The sequence below is a fragment of the Xiphophorus maculatus genome, chromosome 19, assembly GCF_002775205.1.
Source record: "Xiphophorus maculatus strain JP 163 A chromosome 19, X_maculatus-5.0-male, whole genome shotgun sequence".
Taxonomy (NCBI): domain Eukaryota; kingdom Metazoa; phylum Chordata; class Actinopteri; order Cyprinodontiformes; family Poeciliidae; genus Xiphophorus; species Xiphophorus maculatus.
This window is the reverse complement of record NC_036461.1, coordinates 13,191,927-13,210,946: the sequence shown is the minus strand read 5'-3', so window position 1 is coordinate 13,210,946 and position 19,020 is coordinate 13,191,927. Positions and strand designations below refer to the sequence as shown.

Genomic DNA, 19,020 nt, shown 5'->3' with positions numbered 1-19,020 from the left:
CTAATCCATTGTGGGCAAGGATGCTGAGGGTTTTCCTAAAACTGTAAATTTTCCTAGAAAATAGGGGTCACGTTTATTGTGAAAGGGGTAAATGAAATACGATCATTTCTACCTATTTTGGTCACAATTAGAGACTGAATGCAATTTCATGCTAGTCCAGTAAAAAAATGTATGGCCAGGCAAAATAAAAATAGATTCTGCTTCTGAAAGACCATCGCAGTGATTGGTCACCCTTAAAGAAAAATCTCATGACTTTTACAAATGTGTACACTATGTACCACATAAAAATGAACATAGTTGCAGCCATCAAGGCAGGTGCTGGACTAAGCCATCAGAAATCAAAAGTGCAGCAGGCTGAACGGGAGGCAGTGCCAAGTGCAGAAGTTCTGACATCTTCAACAGATGGCACAAAGCTGTAGGGAGTTGCGCCAGGCAGAGGTGATCCTTCAAAATCGTCCATTTTGAGTGAACGATGATGTGCATAATCTACAGTGAGTAACAAAAAAATTCAGAGATGCATGACTAGCACGTAAGTCTAGTCATGCACAGGGGAATGGATGGCACATACACTCTCCCACAGTTAAATGCCAAAGTAGGTAACTTTTATAAAAATGTATGTTTTATATATTTGTTAACATATTGCAGCACTATAGTATGAAGGTATAATATAGTATGAAAATATAATATGATGAAAATTGATTTCCCCTGCCTCCTCTCTGTGGTCCTACTGCCATGTGTACAAATATATACCACTTGGTCAGAAACAACCAATTAGAGCCAGAAGGGGGGCCTTAGCGCTCTCAATCAATCCCATGTATGTGCTGCTCCCACCCTCCTCATTGCTCTCTGCAGGGCTACAGTTTCTTTCCACATCAAAGCCTAAAATGAAAGTTCAAATTAGTAAAAGGGGGATGGGGTTGACTGACCTGGGGCCTATGCATATTTTACCCAGTTCCAAGTAGAACAGTCCAGATCAGATTTGTGTTGCTGGCTATTATGCTTCTCACCTGCTGCAGTCTTCAGTCTTCTGCTGCAGTCTTCACTGATTATAGTGTAGGAGAAGTAAATTCATTGCCAATAAAAGTGACAACCTTGTATAAATGAGAGACTACTCATTGGCAAATCCTGCAGCCCAATTCTGTCAATCTAATGCCACAAGAGTGGGACACGTGGCTGCTTCACCGTAGCTAAAAAATAGTTTTTACTGCATACTTTACTTTGATCGCTCCCTGCATACAACCGTCTGCAGAGTATTGATTCTTTATTGCATGCCTCGTGGAGCCGCGAGTCCTCACTGTGCTCTACTTAAAGCATATATTATGAGCACAGGGCCACTTGCTGAGTTTTTCATTGCTCCCTTGTTGGCGACTGGATCACATCTGTACTTTTCTTCATTTCTCTTAGTTCAGATAGCTAAATAAAGATGGAAACAGTGACAAGACAGAAGAACTCAACAGACAAAGCAGCTCTTTAACTCCCAGTCTTACCATGACCGAGACCTTCAAACGAGTCAAATATAACTATAGTCATAAAAATGCTCCTATTTCCAGTGTTAATTTAATGTTATAATTTTTATTTTAAAAGATAATTATATTTCAATCTGGGCTGAATGCAGTGTAAATTTGGATTACTTGTAGGTTTGGTCGTCTAATTCTGACACAGCTATAAAACCAGAGTCGTGAGACGCTTAGTAAATGATGCCATTTATTTAGGAAGTTCATCAATTAGACACTTCATTTTCTTGAACTCATTTGTCAACCTGGAGAAGCCACAACAATGCTCATGTCTGAGAGACGAGGAGAGTGTTTGAGAGAGATAAAACAAATGACCAAGTTAGAGTTTGGTGTTGGACTGAATCCAAGTTTCAAATATAGATAGCGCCATTAGAAGAGGCGAAGCAGAGCGCTGGAGGGATTGGGAGAAGTAGAGGAGGGGCAACGGAGCTGTGTTTATTAGGACTGTAAATCTAAGGCTGCAGAGGGACAGCTTTTACTGCCCTCCTGAGGAGCAAACAGTCATGGACTCTGGATGCAAAAACACAGACGTAAACACACCCAGCATGCAAACTTATTCGCCTTTAGGGCTGTATCACATTTACTTTAATTCATTTTCAGAAGACAAAGGAATATTTATGCCAAGACTCAACCCCAAAAATATTTTATTAGCAAAAACCAGTAGTTAATATTAGTTTTAAAACTAGGATTTCAGGAGCCAGAACTTAATCTGAAACAAACTGTTGGGGTCAAACCTGCCAATTTCAAAGAAGGGGTTTGTTTGGGAAACAGACTGGTTAAAGATGGACACAGACATTCATTGTTAAAATAAAATTATTAATGTAGTTGTTTTTTCATTATGTTTAAAGAACAAGTCCATGTATAATGAGAATAAATTACTCACAGATAGATTTACCTTTATCAGTGACACCCAGACTTTTTATGGTTTTATTTGAAAAAGAAAAGAAAGCTTGGTTTTCTTTCCACTACACATTAAAGTCGTGCAGCACTTTGTGGTGGTCTAAAAGAAAATTCAAAAAGACAGATATGGGTTGTGTATATACAGTATGCGACTGGCAATAAGTACATAGAAATTTGTGAAGTTTTTAAGATTCTTCTGGTAAAATGGATTCTTACTGTAACTCACTGAAGGTGAACATTGGAGAAAGAATAGCACAAGCCCAACACCTACAGCCCCATCTTAAAAACGGAACAGCATGTGCCAAACAAGCAAGGAATGAGCCTATGTGCAAACAACTGCTAACACAGAAACCTTAAAATAAGACAACAGATTGCTACCTTCTCCCTGACACTGATGCAAAAACACACATTCATCAGGACACCATAGGGCCAATTAAAACATACTCACCACTTTGGGATTTGCACATCACATTTTTCCCCAAAGTATCAATTATCGTATGCAATAGCAGAGCTTCGGAGACAATTACTGAGCAGTGTCTAATATCGGCTTTCTTTCTTATTGAACATTGTAAGTTACATGCATTTGACCTTGAGTGTTGCAACAAGCTAGCTTCTGAAGCAGTATGTAAATACTGTCAGGGAAAGCTGTGGGGGTTTCACAGCCCCATACATCTAAGTCGAGGAAAGGGATGGAGTTTTCTCTCTCTCTTTGTCTTTCTATACGTCTCCTGCTCTTCAGATTGTTCTCCTTTTATGCATGCATACAAGTTAAATCCCAGTATGTACAAGACAAACACATCGGGTGTGGCTCTCCTCCTTCTGGACAGGATTTAACAGGCATAGCAAGTAAAAAAATGCTAAACTAAGTGACACCTTTTGCAAGTATGAAGTTCATGAAAACTACTATGTGTGGCTCTTATTTTCTTAATTTCCTTTTCTCAAGATTTTGTGAATCAAGTTCCTGAAAAATAAAATTGCATTATTGTAGCAGAGTTTGAAGGTTATCAGACAGAACATTTTCTATCTCATGAGAATTGAGATGAGAAGGTCAAATCCAAACATAACAAGCTCGTTGTATTCATTCAGGAACACTGAAGGGTTTGGATTTTGGTAGCACTGTTGAGCTCTTTGTATGGTGGAAAAGTCAGAATTATTGCAAGAATTTTATACTTTATGAAATAAATAATTTAACTTATTTAAACAGTTATGGCTCCTATTAACAGAGCTTGGATGATAATTTACTCAGAGACAATTCCAGTGTTGCCTAAGGAGGTCAACACCTTATATCAAGGTGTTCATAATTATTAGGCAGAATCTTTCCTTAAGGCAAAATAGGCCTAAGCAAAGGTTTAACTGAGTTTGAAAATTAAAAAAGAAAAAACTATTAAATATCAGAAGAGCTACCAGGAACCCCTAAAAATTCCAATTCTGCCATAACTACAACATATCTGTAGTACATATAACAAGAAGATGTTCTGAACTCATAGAAATGGCAAAGGTAAGGAAAGCTGAAACCCGACCACCATTAAACAAGGCACACTAATGCATGCAAGAAATATGTGAAGACAGGTTTTTCACAAGTTTTGTGGACTGATGGGAGTAAGTCAAAAATAGTAACCAATTTTTAAAAAAAAATGAAGACAAGGTGAATATGTTGTAAATAACCTGGTTAAAAAAACCTATGTTCTCTACACAACAGCAGAAATTGGATATTGTTAAGAAAACTCTGGTTTTGTTAATACAATAATGCGTCCTACTTTATGCAATACACTCTTGTGCATGACAAGGAATAAAGACACACCAAAACTTGTGATCTTTTTGCAAAAAAAAGTATTAAAAGAAGGCCAAGACAAGTACAACCAAAGAGAAATAACTTTTGCTCAAAAACGAGAACACATGTTTCTATGACCAAATACACAGTTGTACCATAGCCATCTTCTTCCATCTTTAGAATTATTTTTATTTTTTTTACGCTCTGCCATTCCCTCCTAGCGTGCTGATTGGCTCAAATGGCTCCACATGAATCAATTTGGTCAACTGGCAAGGCTCCCAATCGAAACTAAGTGCACAAAGAGGAATAAGAGGGCAAAAACCGCCATGGAGAACGCATAAACACACACACACAAAATTTTGCCAGCATTTTTATTCGGCACACGCTTCACAACGGAGCACAGGCTCAAATGTTTGCTCGCCCAAACAATGAGGGGATTTTTGAGGAAGGAGAAAGGGTTATTGTTAGCGGGAGTGAAGGGACAGCACGCGTGAGCTAAACAGGCAGACACGCTACAGTGGATGCAAACACACATGGAGCAGGTGGACAAACATGCACGCAAAAATAAAGTAAAAATAAAACTCCCTAAAACACAAACTCTTTGTCTTTTCACACACAAGCATGCACAGATTGGTGCGAGCTGCCAGTATTATCAGAACAAGAGAGGATGTGTGCATGTTGTAGAGAAATGGAGGAGGCGGGCGGCACACCAAAGCCATCCATCTAGGGAAGCCAATAGTGCACAGCATAGGGTGCAGGCTTCACAGCATCCAATTCACAGCCCAACAAAACAGAAACACACACATATAGACCGCATGTGCACAGTGTGATGCCCTTGTGAGGGTTATAGCTCTCAGGGCGCTGAGATGGTGGTGCCCACAACCATCAATCTTTACCCCCACAGCGTCATCTGACCTGGTCTCTCACACATAAACACAAAGATAATTAGGTTTTCTGATCCCTAGCAAAAGTAAAATATTTGTAACTTTAATTTTAACCCTAAAAAACACAACTCTTTACCCTGAAATAGAACTTAAAAGGAATGATTAAGAAACACGCTCAAAAAAAAAGCAAAAAGCAAAAATTTTACATCTCTGCATTTTTCTCTCAGCTTCTCCTCCCTCCCTCCCAATCTTTATCTCTACCTTGCAGACACCTGCTACAGTACGCTAACTGATTGTCGCGTCTAAAAATGATAGCAATCATGAGGCAGACGATGAACGGTGGAGTAAAAAGCGGAATGACCATCGATTTTCATTCTCATAGGCAGTGAGTTATGGCGAACAGCTCTGACTGTAAGACAAAAGGATCGAGCCGTGACTAAAATCCAAGATGTGGGCCAGTCAATAGTCAGATCCAGAGAAAAATAATAACACACGCGCACAAAAGCAGCCGAGATGAAGACGAGATGCATTTCAGAGTATAATGGAGTATGTGGCTGGTTCACTTTCTGAGGAACTAAAGGCTTGTCAATCTGTCTTCTAAGTTCTTCTAAACTTAAGGGCCAAATGTCATATTTTAGAGCGTAAAAATCTAAAAGGTTTAAAACATAAATATGTCAAAATTGGCCTTTTCTTTGTTTCACATTGTTTTTTTTTTATTTTAAAAAGACACCTTTCTTAAAGGCCCTCCTTCAGAATCAGACATGAACTTTCATATTTAGTTGAAGACATTGCATATGATGCTGTATCACCAGAAAAAATACATCAATCAAAATGGATTGATTTCTTGATAGAAAATAACTGTTTAGTGGTAAAATTTCAAATAGATGTGTAGAAAATTATCAGTGACAAAAAAGAAGTAGAGAGATCAGTTTTGCAACAAAGATTAATTTCACTGCAAGCAATGAAATTGCTTAGTGAACTGACTGAACAGTCAGTTCACTAAGACTGTTCACTTAGTCTTAGTGAACAGACTAAGAAAACAAATTTCTCCTGACATGAAATCAAACTGGAGACTGGAAACTGGAGACAATGTCCTTGTTGGAAACACCTTTGGCCTCTGGATTTTGAAACAAGTTTGATCTAGGACTTAAGAGTAATATATAAAAAAGCAAAAATATACACTCAAATGATTTATGCTCAATAGTATTATCATTGTATGACTTGAATCAAGGAAACATATTTGTGTTTAATGTGTTTCTGCACTTGATGCAGTTAACCATCATTTTTGCTCCTGCTCAGGAGCTCTGCTCCATCCAACAAATGGGCATCAGCTGCTTCCTGCACATTAGTTATGATTAGAGCTCAGTGATGACTTTGCTTTGAGATTTATTCAACTACGACAGCTCAACACATAACTGACACTCATAGAATAAGAGAAGATTGTGGTTAAAAATCGACTTATGAACCATTCCTGCCCAAACAGTATTTAAGAATGTTGAATGTTTTCCTAATAAACCGATGAGCTTGTTTTACTGTGTGAGCCATCAGCCATAGAGGTTAAACATTGAGCATTTCTTCCAGGGGGTATAATGGTGACACATCCATGTTGACTTTATGTGATTAAATAGGGACCAAATTTGGAAAGGTTCACCCTTGACATTGGAAAAGTCACCCTTCTCTTGGAGAAAACTTTTAGATCAATGACACAAAAATATCTGATGTGTATGTGAATGTCTGTTGCGAAACAACTCTTTTTGCGACAGTGAAGAAGAGCATAACATCTGGCTCCTCAACATTCAGTGACACTTACCTTTAGTGCAGGACATCTCAAACTTGAACCTCAATGAAAACAAGGCTGTTTCGGTATTTGCCTATTGGATAAGTCTATTTATATACTTCACGGGTTGACATAGTTCGAAAATATCCTCTGTGATTGTGTTTCAACGAATAATACGCAAGTTTCACGGCATCTGATAACAGCAGAACTGGATGTGTTGCTCCATTGCTGCAGAGGGCTCTGCAATGCACTGTATATGTTTTACAGTGAGTGAGACAGTTGGAGCTTCGTTATAACACACAAAAAGCTGGTTCAGAGTAATTTGACATTCTTTTTCCACTGCAGTAAACTATCCGACTGATGGTATCGTGTTGAAATGAGCCAACTTCTCTTTATGAATCAGACCATGGACATACACAATGAGGAGAACAAACCAATTCTGAGGTAGATGAAAAATGGACTAAATTTTGCAATTATTTCGAATATTTATATTTACTTGCTAGTTACCAAAAACATATAGAGAAGAACCGAAAGCTTTTTCAATCTGACTTACTGTAGGCAGTGATCACATTTTTGAGGGGCAAGCGTTTTTAGTTTTATTTGTGGATTTTCTTTTTTGCAATTTTTCCAATATGTCTATGACCTGTCATCCACAAGGGGGTGCTGCAACCCACTCAGCACTACTGCTTTCTTGTAGATAACTATCTGGATTAATGGGATTTCTGAGAATACGATCATGATTTTACATGACTTTTGGTTGTAAATTGTATGTGTAATATCTTCAAAAAAAAAAAAAGACAAACCGTGTTGAAGAGAAGGAATGACTTTCTAACTACACAACTAAAAGAATAAATGAGCTCTGTCGACAGTAAAGAACAAGAATTGAGACCAATATCTTTTTAGAAATGTAGTCTTTTTAGAAAGACTAAGCCAAATTGTGGTAGAAAATACTTTACGCCTTAAAAGAACAGACATATTAAAAAAAAGTCATTAAGTAACGAATGAGAGCAAATATAGTTTACCTTTTAATCACAAGAAGAATTTGATTTAAAAAACTTTCTCCGTTCAAGGTGAGACCTACCAGGCAGCATTTCTATGGGCACTATCGTCTAGATGACAGAGCAGCTCCAGAGTTTGAGGGTTGTGGGCAGAGTCATCAGGTGACTCGTGGCTTTCCGAGTCCCAGTTGGAGGGCATCCGCCATACTGCAGCACAGGACACCACCCTGCTGTCACTGGCTACAGGAAGACAACACAGAGACACAGATCTGATATTAAAGCTCAAAAACACACCTGAATGTGAGGATCAGAAAGAGAGACAGACCGCTGTTAATATGCTGTAATGTGGACATGCTTTCCTGCTAATCACACATCTAAAATGAGTTATATTGGCACATCCATGCCAGTGCTGGAGCTGCTAATTGGAAGCAGGAGAGTAAATGTAGAACTGGTGCAGTAATTGGAGTAAAAGTTTCAAGCTGGAGTGTAAAAACCAATCACAAGCACAGACAGAGAGCGAACCAGCCTAATTTCTTTTTGGTGTAGATATTGACAGTGTGTAGGCGGCTTCTGGGCTAAAAAACACTGGCATTAAGCCTATTTGTCAAATTAAAAAGAAACACGTGGCTGATGCTCTTGAGTGGTTTTAGACAACCTTGCTTTTGGAGTAATGGGCCAAGCAATCATTATAGAGAAAAGCCTGCTCACACGTTTTTGGTTGCCGCTGAAAGGCTGTATGGAAATGGTACAGTGACGCTCATGTGTATGCGAGCTCATGATTAAATATATTTTATGCGAGTGGGTGGTGTGTGCAGCAGCGCGTGTTTGGCTGTCCAGAGCGGCTGTCACCCTGTGAGCTGAAGCGTGCCGAACTCGGCTGACACAGAGTGAAAGACGACTCTCCTTCCCAGAGGTACCCACCCCGTGTCCCACCTTCTTCTACCCCATGTCCCTGTTTGACATGGCTGTCTTCTCCAGTATGATGCTTGCACAGAACTCTGTGTTTAGCCTTGAAAAGGCAGTAATTGAGATGTTTATTTTCTGAATCTAAAAATATTAGCTTAGCATTACTCTTTTAAAAAAAAAAGCTAGGATACGTGTCATCATCATGTTTAAACTATAATTACTGATGATGGAAACTACATTTGTACCACTGTTCAGCTTGAATGAATTAAGTAAAAATTGCTTAAAAAAGCTGTGAATTGACAGAAATAAAACATTTAAAACTATTACTTATTTATTCACATTGTTCCCAGTCATTTTAAAAGCAGTTTTAAGGTATAAACACAAGGAATATTATCAGATTTTCTTGGTCTATGTCCCTTTTAATTAAGAACCCACAAAAGAGAGAAACTGGACGGATACATTTTAAGGGAATGTAAGTTCCACTAAATCTTCTTTATTTCCTTGTGTTTTTATTTATATATATATACATATATACTGTATATACAGTACAGACCAAAAGTTTGGACACACCTTTTAATTCAATGAGTTTCCTTTATTTTCATGACTATTGACATTGTAGATTCACACTGAATGCATCAAAACTATGAATAACACATGTGGAAATATTATAATATAATATAATATAAATATTATAATATATAATATAACTAAACAAAAAAGTGTAAAACAACTGAAAATACCCCTTATATTCTAGTTTCTTCAAAGTAGCAACCTTTTGCTGTGATTACTGCTTTGGACACACTCTGCATTTTCTTGATGAGCTTCAAGAGGTAGTCACCTGAAATGGTTTTCACTTCATAGGTGCCCTGTCAGGTTAATAAGTGAGATTTCTTGCCTTATAAATAGTCATAAAAATAAAGAAAACCCATTGAATTAGAAGGTGTGTCCAAACTTTTGGTCTGTACTGTATATATACAGTATATATATATATACAGTATATATATACATATATATATATATATATATGGTAATGGTAATGGTAATGGCGAACCAACCAGACATTGTCGTAGTGGATAAACAACAGAGGAAAGCCGTTGTGGTAGATGTAGCAATACCAAGCGACTGCAACATCAGGAAAAAGGAGCACGAGGAACTAGAGAAATACCAGGGCCTCAGGGAGGAACTGGAGAGGGCCTGGAAGGTGAAGACCACAGTGGTGCCTGTGGTCATCGGGGCCCTCGGGGCAGTCACCCCCAAACTGGACCAATGGCTACAACAGATCCCAGGAACAACATCAGACATCTGAGTCCAGAAATGTGCAGTCCTTGGCACAGCCAAGATACTGCGCAGAACCCTCAAGCTCCCAGGCCTCTGGTAGAGGACCCGAGCTCAGAGGATAAGAACCACCCGCGGTGGGTGAGAAGGGAATTTTTTTTTTTACATATGTATAAGATCCATGTTGTTTTCAAAATGCCATACATGGAAAGACAAGAAACATTGCAACAGCAGCTTTAAGAAAAAAATTTAGGTTTAAAGGCATAGAACATCTCCTGCACTTGAATAGGTCCTGTTTATTGTTGAGTTGTTGCTAGCTCGACTCATAACACAGCTAAAAGAGCAACTTGGCTCCAACACACATGTATTACAGATAACTGAGGTCATGCAATATAAGATTAACACAATAAGAAGAGCATGAATGAAGCAAAAAGTAACAGACTGAAACCATAGAACTCACTTTTGTTATAGCAGGAGGTAAGTACAGCCTTATCAGCAGGACTAGCAGCAATGTGCCATATCTCTCCAGCTTGGTGCAGGAGGACATTCTTATTGATGATGTTATTCTCATCATCAAAATCAATGATGTGGATCTGAAACAGAGGCAGAGGTGAGAGATGGGCTCAGTGACAAAAAAACATTGGCTTCACACCGACCTAAATGTCATTCACCATCTATAATTCCAAAAAAATGTCCTGTTTGATGCAATGGATGTCATTTTATTAGTTGGTTTTTTTCCCCTAATACATTTTAGAAGTAATACTGCATTTGAGACAGTAATATGCATGCTTTTGATGTTACAGAATCAAGGTGCACCAAAAAGAAATTTGCAAAAAACTCATTAGTTGTTGGTTTTATTCCATAATATGTTATTTAAATGGGCTGCTAACAACTTCTCTGTAAGAGGTCTTTAAATTTACACTTGAATTAGGACATGTATTGTAATTAAACCTCAAGAGCAGATGATGTTCTAGCTTTAATGGCACCATTATTTTATACGTCTAATTTGCTCCGTTTTGTAGCAAAGCTTTTATTTATCTGGTCATTTATGTCATTAAGAAAACCATTTTATGGTTATTATGGAAGGATAAACAATTTTTTAATGTCTCTGAAATCACCATCTACTGCATGGGATATGGGATAACTTCTTCAAAAAAAACCTCCAAGCTGGTTAATGACATCACCAAAATTCTGTTATTTTTTCTCACTTGAGATTGACACAACTGCTTCAAATTAATCAAACTTGATAAATTTCCCAACTGAAAATGTATTGTTTTCCAATTTCCTCTGCTTAACTACTGTCCCTAAAGGCAAGTGATATGATGATTTTTGGCTTCATGATTCACTGCAATGCCAAATTCTGTTCAATTCAGCATATTTACATAAGGACAATTCACAACATCTCATCTTTACGCAAGACATGGGTCCAACTAATTTCCAGCACAGAAAAATGCTATAAGTCAAAATCCTGTCAACATAATTAAATCACATAAGCAGATTACATTCAACAAAACAGTGAAATTCAAATCTAAATACAGATCAATTGAATCCAGTTCATAATGCCTGTTGGACAGAAATGACCTATATAAAGAAGTCCAAGCTAACTGCATCAAACCACTGACTTTGATATTGATATGAACTATGTTTAAAAACAAATTTATGTGTGATTTCACTAAAACCAAACGACGACCAAATAGTTTATATAAAAGTTTGACCAAATACCTTTTGAGTCAATTTTTAAATCAAAAAGAATGTGTAATAGTTACACATTTTAAAGGAATGCAAATATCTTCCAGTTATTTTGTTATCACTAACACACTTCTTGCTTGCATTATTTAACAAATATAGCTAAGACAATGACCAGATATTTCTATAAAAAAAAAGTGTTTCCTAAAATCCCACACGCTTAGAGGGATATGTGGGTGGGCACATCTTGTTATTTGCTTCTCTATTGTCTTAATGTATTAATGTTTTAATAACTTAGTAACAACAATTTCTGGGTAGTTTGAGAACTTTTGTTTTTCCCTTCTAACCATAACAACATGTTTGCATATATTTCCAAAACCTAAAGCAGACAAAATAATTAGAATATTTTACAAACTTCCTGTAAACATTCTAATTAAGAACTTCTGACCTCAGATCTCTCCTTGAAGAGAGAGATTAGAATGCTTCTTACATAATTACCCTGGAGAAGCATTCTGAAGCATCCCACAAAATCCTCTCCACCAAAGCTTTGACCAATATAAAACTCAGCTCCACTTCAGAGGGTTTAACAGATCAAGCCATTCTGAATGGGACACTTCGCTCCATCTTTTATGAGCCCTGCAATGTTACTCGCATGGAAGAACTCCCATAAACTCATCCAGTCATGAGAGAAGCTAATGACTCAGTAGCTAGTAGAACAACCTTTAGCAGCAATAACTTTTAAGTAATCCTTTTCGGTGTGACTTTTTCAGTCTCTCACATCATTGTAGAGGAAATTTTGGTCCACTTTTATGTACTACGTTGCTTCAGTTCATTGAAGTTTGCAGACATTTGTTCCTGTCAAAAATATCTTAAAGTCCCACCACATCATTTCAGTCAGGTGGTCTATAGTAAGTGACTGCAAACTTTTCCAAGCCATGGCCCCCTCAATACAGAATTAGCTTTAGGCTGTGTACCTGTTTTGCAAACACAAAGACAATTTCACAAAACATTTAAAGAAAGATGAGTATTTCAATAAATTATTGTAACTGGTAAAACATTGAAAAACATTATATTTTATGATAAAAATTACAATACAACATATTAAAGCATATGTCCATACTACATCTCATTTTTAATTAATTCAAAAAAGTACATCAAATTAAATGCTGATGTGAAGGGTGAATAATATCTCTCAAATAAATCGTCATCACAGTATCAGTGTTTGCATTTTTTATATCACAAAGAACAATTTGGAGTGAAATATTGTCAGCTAGTAATATATTCCAAGTCTTATGAACTTTACTTTCCCATGCTAATCTAATATTTAGCCAGTTTCACAGAGTTTCTTGGAAGCAGATATTCAGCCAGGACACAAATGGCATTGCCCATAACGCTAAAGGTCACAAAGTGTTGGAAGCACAGAGAAACAGAGAGGATAAAAGAAGATAGGAACATGTCTGCAACTGACTTTGTCACCATTTTGTTTACTAATAACATGCAAGAGTTTTCAATCTCATGCAGCCCTAGCTGATCTATGTCTTTGACAAATACAGTGGAAAGTCTTATTTTGGATGCATTTATTGAAAATATTGGAAAATATAAATTCAAATATTTCAGCTGTGCTGATAAGCAACCAAAGATGATCAAGGGGAAATAGAGTTCTCTGTGCTATTCTTTTCTTTTTCAGCCATTTTATTGTAGATTTCGGCCTTGATGTACAGATGAGTTCATGTTCAACACAGAGACGGCAAGCTGTGGCTATATATGAAGGACATGTCATCAGCCCTTTGTCATCATGCTTAACAGTCATATTGATTTTACACTGGGCTGTCCTAGACAAGCCATATTTGTTCAGTCTTTCTAATAACTGAGACCTATACAGGGCTCTGTTAAGAGTTTCTCTGACAATGCAATTAAACGCACAACCAAAATACATACCAGCCCTGGGAAGATTGGCAGCTGTCTTAAATGCTTCATGAATAATATAACACTCTATAGGATGGTGGACTTAAAAACATTCAAATGTGATCTGACAACCTTTCAGATGTTGATGAACAGCAAAAGCAGTTTCTAAAAGATCTTCATAGGCATTGAGTCAATGCGAGACCGCTCAGTTTGATCACCAGCATCTAGCTGCAACTTTGCCTCTTAAAAATCTAAGGAAGTACCAAGAGTATACTTAGATTAATGTTTTAATTTTGTTCTGATGATTGTAAAAAGTGAGATTTTCCAAATAATTTGTTCTAAAATCCACTTAAGTTCTACTGGTATTTTGTTGTGACATTTTTCTTTTTGCCCTTCTTGCTGGGATTTAAGAAATCCTCGAGAGTTTTTTATTCTTATTATATCAATATGATATAATAAGAATCTTATGGATATAATAGCCATGCTATTGTGGCTAGCATGCAGAACTACGTTAGTTCTTGCACGTAATTTGTTTTCAGCTTTAGTTTAAATGCCTAAGTTACTTTAACTGTACAACAAATAAGTATTACTGCAAGAACTGCAAATTAATAATTTTCTACCTTATAATCCAAAACAGCATACATGAACTGAGGTCTCTCCTTGATCAAGAGTTTCCTTGACCTGAGGGGTTTAGCTGCACAAGCTCCACAAACTAAACTTTTATTCATAAGCAGTTAATGGGAACTCTTCTTTACTGAGCTATTTTCATTAGATGCAAATCTATTCTGTGAGGTCCCTCAAGATTGTATACGGTTCAGGGCCCAAAATGCAGTAAAACAGTGAGGGTCTCAAGGTTTGATCAGAGACTTAATGACAGTCTCGCCTATGAGAATGACACTTACAACACTTTGGGGGACCATTAATAGGGTTGCAGTGGACAATAACTCCTTGCAGGCACTTCCACTCCCCAATGTCTGCGCTACTTTTACGGGCTAAACAAGAGGAGGTAGATGGGGAGTAAGAGGGGAGGACAAGAGCACTGGAGCGCCGGCATCCTTCAGCCTCCTCAAAGTCAGCTAGGCAGCTATTAACCTTGGATTGGACTGCATCAAGCAAGAAATTATTACGGCAAGTTATAATTTTATGGTGGTGGGGGAGAAGCACAAATAAATTCAGGCCGGTGGGACAGGGTAATTGGAGGGCCTGGTAATAGGGTCCCCCCCAAATGAACCTAGGTGTAAGAGGAGAGAAGTTCCAGTCCTCCTCCCCCAGGTGATTTATCCTCATTCTTCCAAGCCTGGGGAGTGACTCATAGCCTTCAGCCACTTGGGCACTGAGCCCAGCACTTTTTAATTATGTGCCAGTGGTGGGAGGAATTAAAGCAAGGAGAAGGAGAGAAGGGAGATTTGTAAGAGGAGGGGGCAATGGAGGGATGAAGCCAAGTCGGCTTGTGGCTCCCACTTCACGGGCTTCACCACTAAAGCTCTTTAGCCGCACAGATGACAGTAAGCAGGACAGAGGAGTAGCGAGCGGGTGAGAGGTGCCAAGCTCGGCCGCTTTATCTCGTTAGCAGCCTTAAATGCCATGCCGAGGCGCCCTCCGATCTGTCATTTTCGACTATTGGTCTCTGAGGGATTTGAGAGGTGCTCAGCGAGTTAAGAGAGACATTTCCACCCTGCATTACGCTTAATGGGAGGTGGAGAGGCCAGCAGGCTTATGGATGCAGCAGAAGCTATCAGGGCTGAAATGCCAATTGAAAAAACATTTTTCATGCGAGTTCAAACTCACCTAAGTGAGCTAACCAGTGTTGGCCAGAAAACTTATGCAGAATGGAAAAGAAAATGAGCTTCATGAATAAAACAAGCTGCAGAGACTGGGCCCACGATTCAGCAGTAGGGTCATCTGAAAGAAGATGACCTCAAGGATGAATAATGATCCCCCTCAGCTTTTCAAGCTCAGAATGCCCTTTGACATCAGACACATTTAAATACATATTAATGACTGGTGGGTTTCTGCAAAACAACATATTGTAGATGGGAGAAAATAGAGCATCAAGTAACATCACTCTTTAAAATTTCTTCATCATAGAGTTAATGAAATGTTGACCATTGTTTGCATTAGACTACCGGTACCTTAGTTTTTGCCGGTGGCAGAATTTGAGGAATGTCACAGACTATATGTTGACTTGTCAATGTGACAAAGAAATCATGAATGTTAAATAAAGTAAGGACATTACTGTATGCTATTTACTGTAAGCCAAAATTCGTAGGAACTTTAAGTTGTAACACATTTAATGAAAAGGAAAAAAATGTATATGCTTTTTTTTAGGAACTAATCTAACAATCACTACAGATCAAACAAAAATAGTAGTCTTCTTTAAAGTTTTCTTAGAAGTAGTTCTCAGTTTCAAGATTACTTCCTGTGACCAATGCTAGCTCAAAACAGAGACGGCTATTAACAGCTTTTATTTTCTCATCAATTCCTGTTCGCATTGTTGCATGCTAATAATCTGTTGCTAATCAGTTAAAGCCTTAGTTATGTGTCACTTGTTAAATAGTTTGCAGGATTTTGACTAAGAAGAACTTACTGATTTGAGCTTAAGGAAGACACTGAGAGGAAATATATGAAGCTACCGACAATGTGTAACAGGAAATCACACAGAGAGACTAGGACACATTGTCACCATTCCCAAAAGGCTCCGTATTAGTGTCGCTACACAGAACTTGGACTGAACCATGAAGGCATTCAGTGCCAGACTGTTTTTCACACTGAAGTCGGCCAGAAAATAGGCTCCCTCTTTTTAAGGCACACATAACGCTTCCTCTTACTCAGAGAGCTAATTATTTCTTCTCCTGTTTAGAGCCAACTGTTACTGTCATCTGTCTCCGTAATGACCTCTGCAAGATGTGCATGTACGCACATGCACCCTTTCATTCTGTTTCCTTTACACACTTTTAGACACACCAACGGGTTTACAGCCCCAACAATCAAACAGAAAAAAAAAAAAAAACAGATGAATGAACACAAAGGATCCTTTAGATCGTCTTTTACTGTAGACAGCATATCTGAAAAATTGGGTGCACATATTAAGACAAACTGAAATAAATTATTTAAATAAATGGCATCAATTTCAATCAATACAGGACTAATTTATTGATTAACTATTTAGATGGGCATAAATTTAAAATCAAATTGCTTCCCAAAAAGATCATCAATAACTGTAGAAGTTCTAAATATTTGGTTTTCTTATCAATTGTACTTTCCTCCTGTTTTGTCCCTGTAAAGAAATTATTTATACACAATTTGACATAAACTGGATTTTAACAATGTAATTTATTAAGAGTGAAATTAGGCTAAAATTCACGTCTGCTGTCTTAGTTTCTCTTTTTTTTTTTTGCCTGAGCTTTAATGTTTTCTTAAATTTAACATGAATCTTTGCAAATTATCATTTCTACACCACAAAAAAAGAGAGCTGCAGTTCCACTGCAACAAAATTTCTTCCATTATACCCTTCCTACAGTAAACCCTATTTCCACTGGCTGCGTGGAACACTGAGTCATGGAGCAATACCTGTCCCCTACTTAGTGTTGCAAACTGCCGGTCAGCTGCCTGACGGAAAACCAGCATACAAGAAATATGTCTGTTTGGAAATACTGACTGTTGTGAAAAATGCAGAATACAAAAATGTGTAAACTACAAGAGTACCTCTCATTCTAGGTGGAAATGGGCCATTAAAGTGGTGCAGGACATGTATGAAAACTCTGAGACACCAGTGAGGTGTGCTGTAGGAGTGACAGAGGTGTTCAAGGAGGAAGTGGGACTTTATCAAGGATCTGCTCTATGTTCATTCTTGTTTTCTTATGTCATGAACAGACTAACAGATGAGGTTAAACAGGAGTCTCGGTGATTATGATGTTTACAGATGACATTGTGATCTACAGAAAAAGAAGACATATGTAGAGGAACAGCTAGAGAAGTGGAGGTATGTATTGGAAAAGAGAAGAATGAAAATTATATCTATGTTTAATTAATATCAAAATTAATAAAAAACTTCACAGATATTTTTTAATTTAAACAAAACCATGCAACAACCCTGTCTTGTATGAATGGACAAGGTTGATGGTGGTAGTTTAATGGTGAGGAGAATGTGCTTTTGTCATTGTTAGGGTTCCTTAGATGCTTACTGACATACCACAGCCCATTTTCTGATGGCCATGTTAACCAAAATAATGCCTCATGTCAGAGCTCAAACAATCTCAAACTGGTTTCTTGAACATGCTTCAACAGTCACTAGCTCTTAATCAAAAAGAGCACCTTTGGATATGCAGCTGACAAATATGTAGTAATGGGACATCTCAGAGAAATGTTTCAAACATCTTGTTGACTATCTCACAAAGAAGTAAAGCAGCTTTATGGGAGTAAGAATTAAGGGGAAATGAGTGTTCAACCTTTTACTAAACTTGTGTATCTAATAAACTAAGAGAATATCTCTGAGAAACAGACAGAAGAGAAAAAGTCATTCCATAAGTACAAGAACGATTTATGGGGTCAAACACAAGGCATACGACTGGACTTTAAGACCCAAGATGACGCCAAATTACTTTGTCCAAATACATAAAGCAGTGTATAGGTCTTATAATTGCTGCGTGTATCAGCAATACATTTAGTTTCCATTGGAGAAAATTTACTTTATGCCAAGCTTTCCATAAAAATGTAAAATTATATTCTTACTTGATTGTCAAATTTTAGAGACTGTGTACCCACGAGGAAGCGAATAGCATCAGTCTCAGCCGTTTGGGCCGTAAGTGCACGAGCCTGCAAAAACAATAATAATCATGTGTCAATGAATAGAGACGAGTAGAATTAAGCGACAGAAATCAGGTTTTACCTACCTGAAACTCGAGACCATATATGACAGGGGCGTCGTCTTCCATCTTTCACCTTGTCGCCAATCGTTTCTTATCCTTTGAAAACCGATTCAATGAATAATTACCTTAAAAATAACTGCATTTGAGCGGTGCAGCTAAAAACAAACGACAGTAGCATCACTTCCGTGATTTAAGACAAGCGTATAGTTACATTTCGTAAAAACAGCCTGACAATGTTGCTCCGCGCTTTTCATTTTACGTAAAACAATTTCAAGAATAGTACTGCGTCATCTATGACGATGCTTTTCTGCGCGGCGCATGCGCATTACGTTTTCATCCGTCAGGGGCAGTGAGGTAAGAATATAGCAATGTGTTTTAGCTTTCGGTTTATTTTTCTGTAATTTAGTCTTGTCGGACTACAAATGCAATTTGTTGCGTTAATTGAAAAAGAGCCGGTGGCCGTCAGCTAGGCACCAGGTAGCCGTTAAGTGAGGGTAGAATATGGTGAATAGCCGGCTAATGTAGCATTAGCCCAA

The 19,020-nt window shown here is 37.8% G+C and overlaps 2 protein-coding genes across 3 annotated transcripts in view; one reads left to right on the top strand and one right to left on the bottom strand.

The window, feature by feature from the left end:
• eipr1 (EARP complex and GARP complex interacting protein 1) overlaps positions 1 to 18,731 on the bottom strand; it is a 49,742-nt gene extending 31,011 nt beyond the window's left edge. The window contains exons 1-4 of the mRNA XM_005799125.3: positions 18,509 to 18,731; positions 18,348 to 18,431; positions 10,486 to 10,618; positions 7,928 to 8,084 (exon numbers count right to left, since the gene is read on the bottom strand). Coding sequence (XP_005799182.1) covers positions 7,928 to 8,084; positions 10,486 to 10,618; positions 18,348 to 18,431; positions 18,509 to 18,550 — 416 coding nt within the window. The 5' untranslated portion in view covers positions 18,551 to 18,731. The remainder of the gene's footprint in view (positions 1 to 7,927; positions 8,085 to 10,485; positions 10,619 to 18,347; positions 18,432 to 18,508) is intronic.
• Positions 18,732 to 18,792: 61 nt separating this feature from the next.
• trappc12 (trafficking protein particle complex 12) overlaps positions 18,793 to 19,020 on the top strand; it is a 30,184-nt gene continuing 29,956 nt past the window's right edge. The window contains exon 1 of one of the 2 annotated variants that reach the window (XM_023352671.1): positions 18,793 to 18,838. The gene's annotated coding sequence lies outside the window, so the exon portion shown is untranslated. The remainder of the gene's footprint in view (positions 18,839 to 19,020) is intronic. The other variant, XM_023352672.1, reaches the window with a different exon arrangement.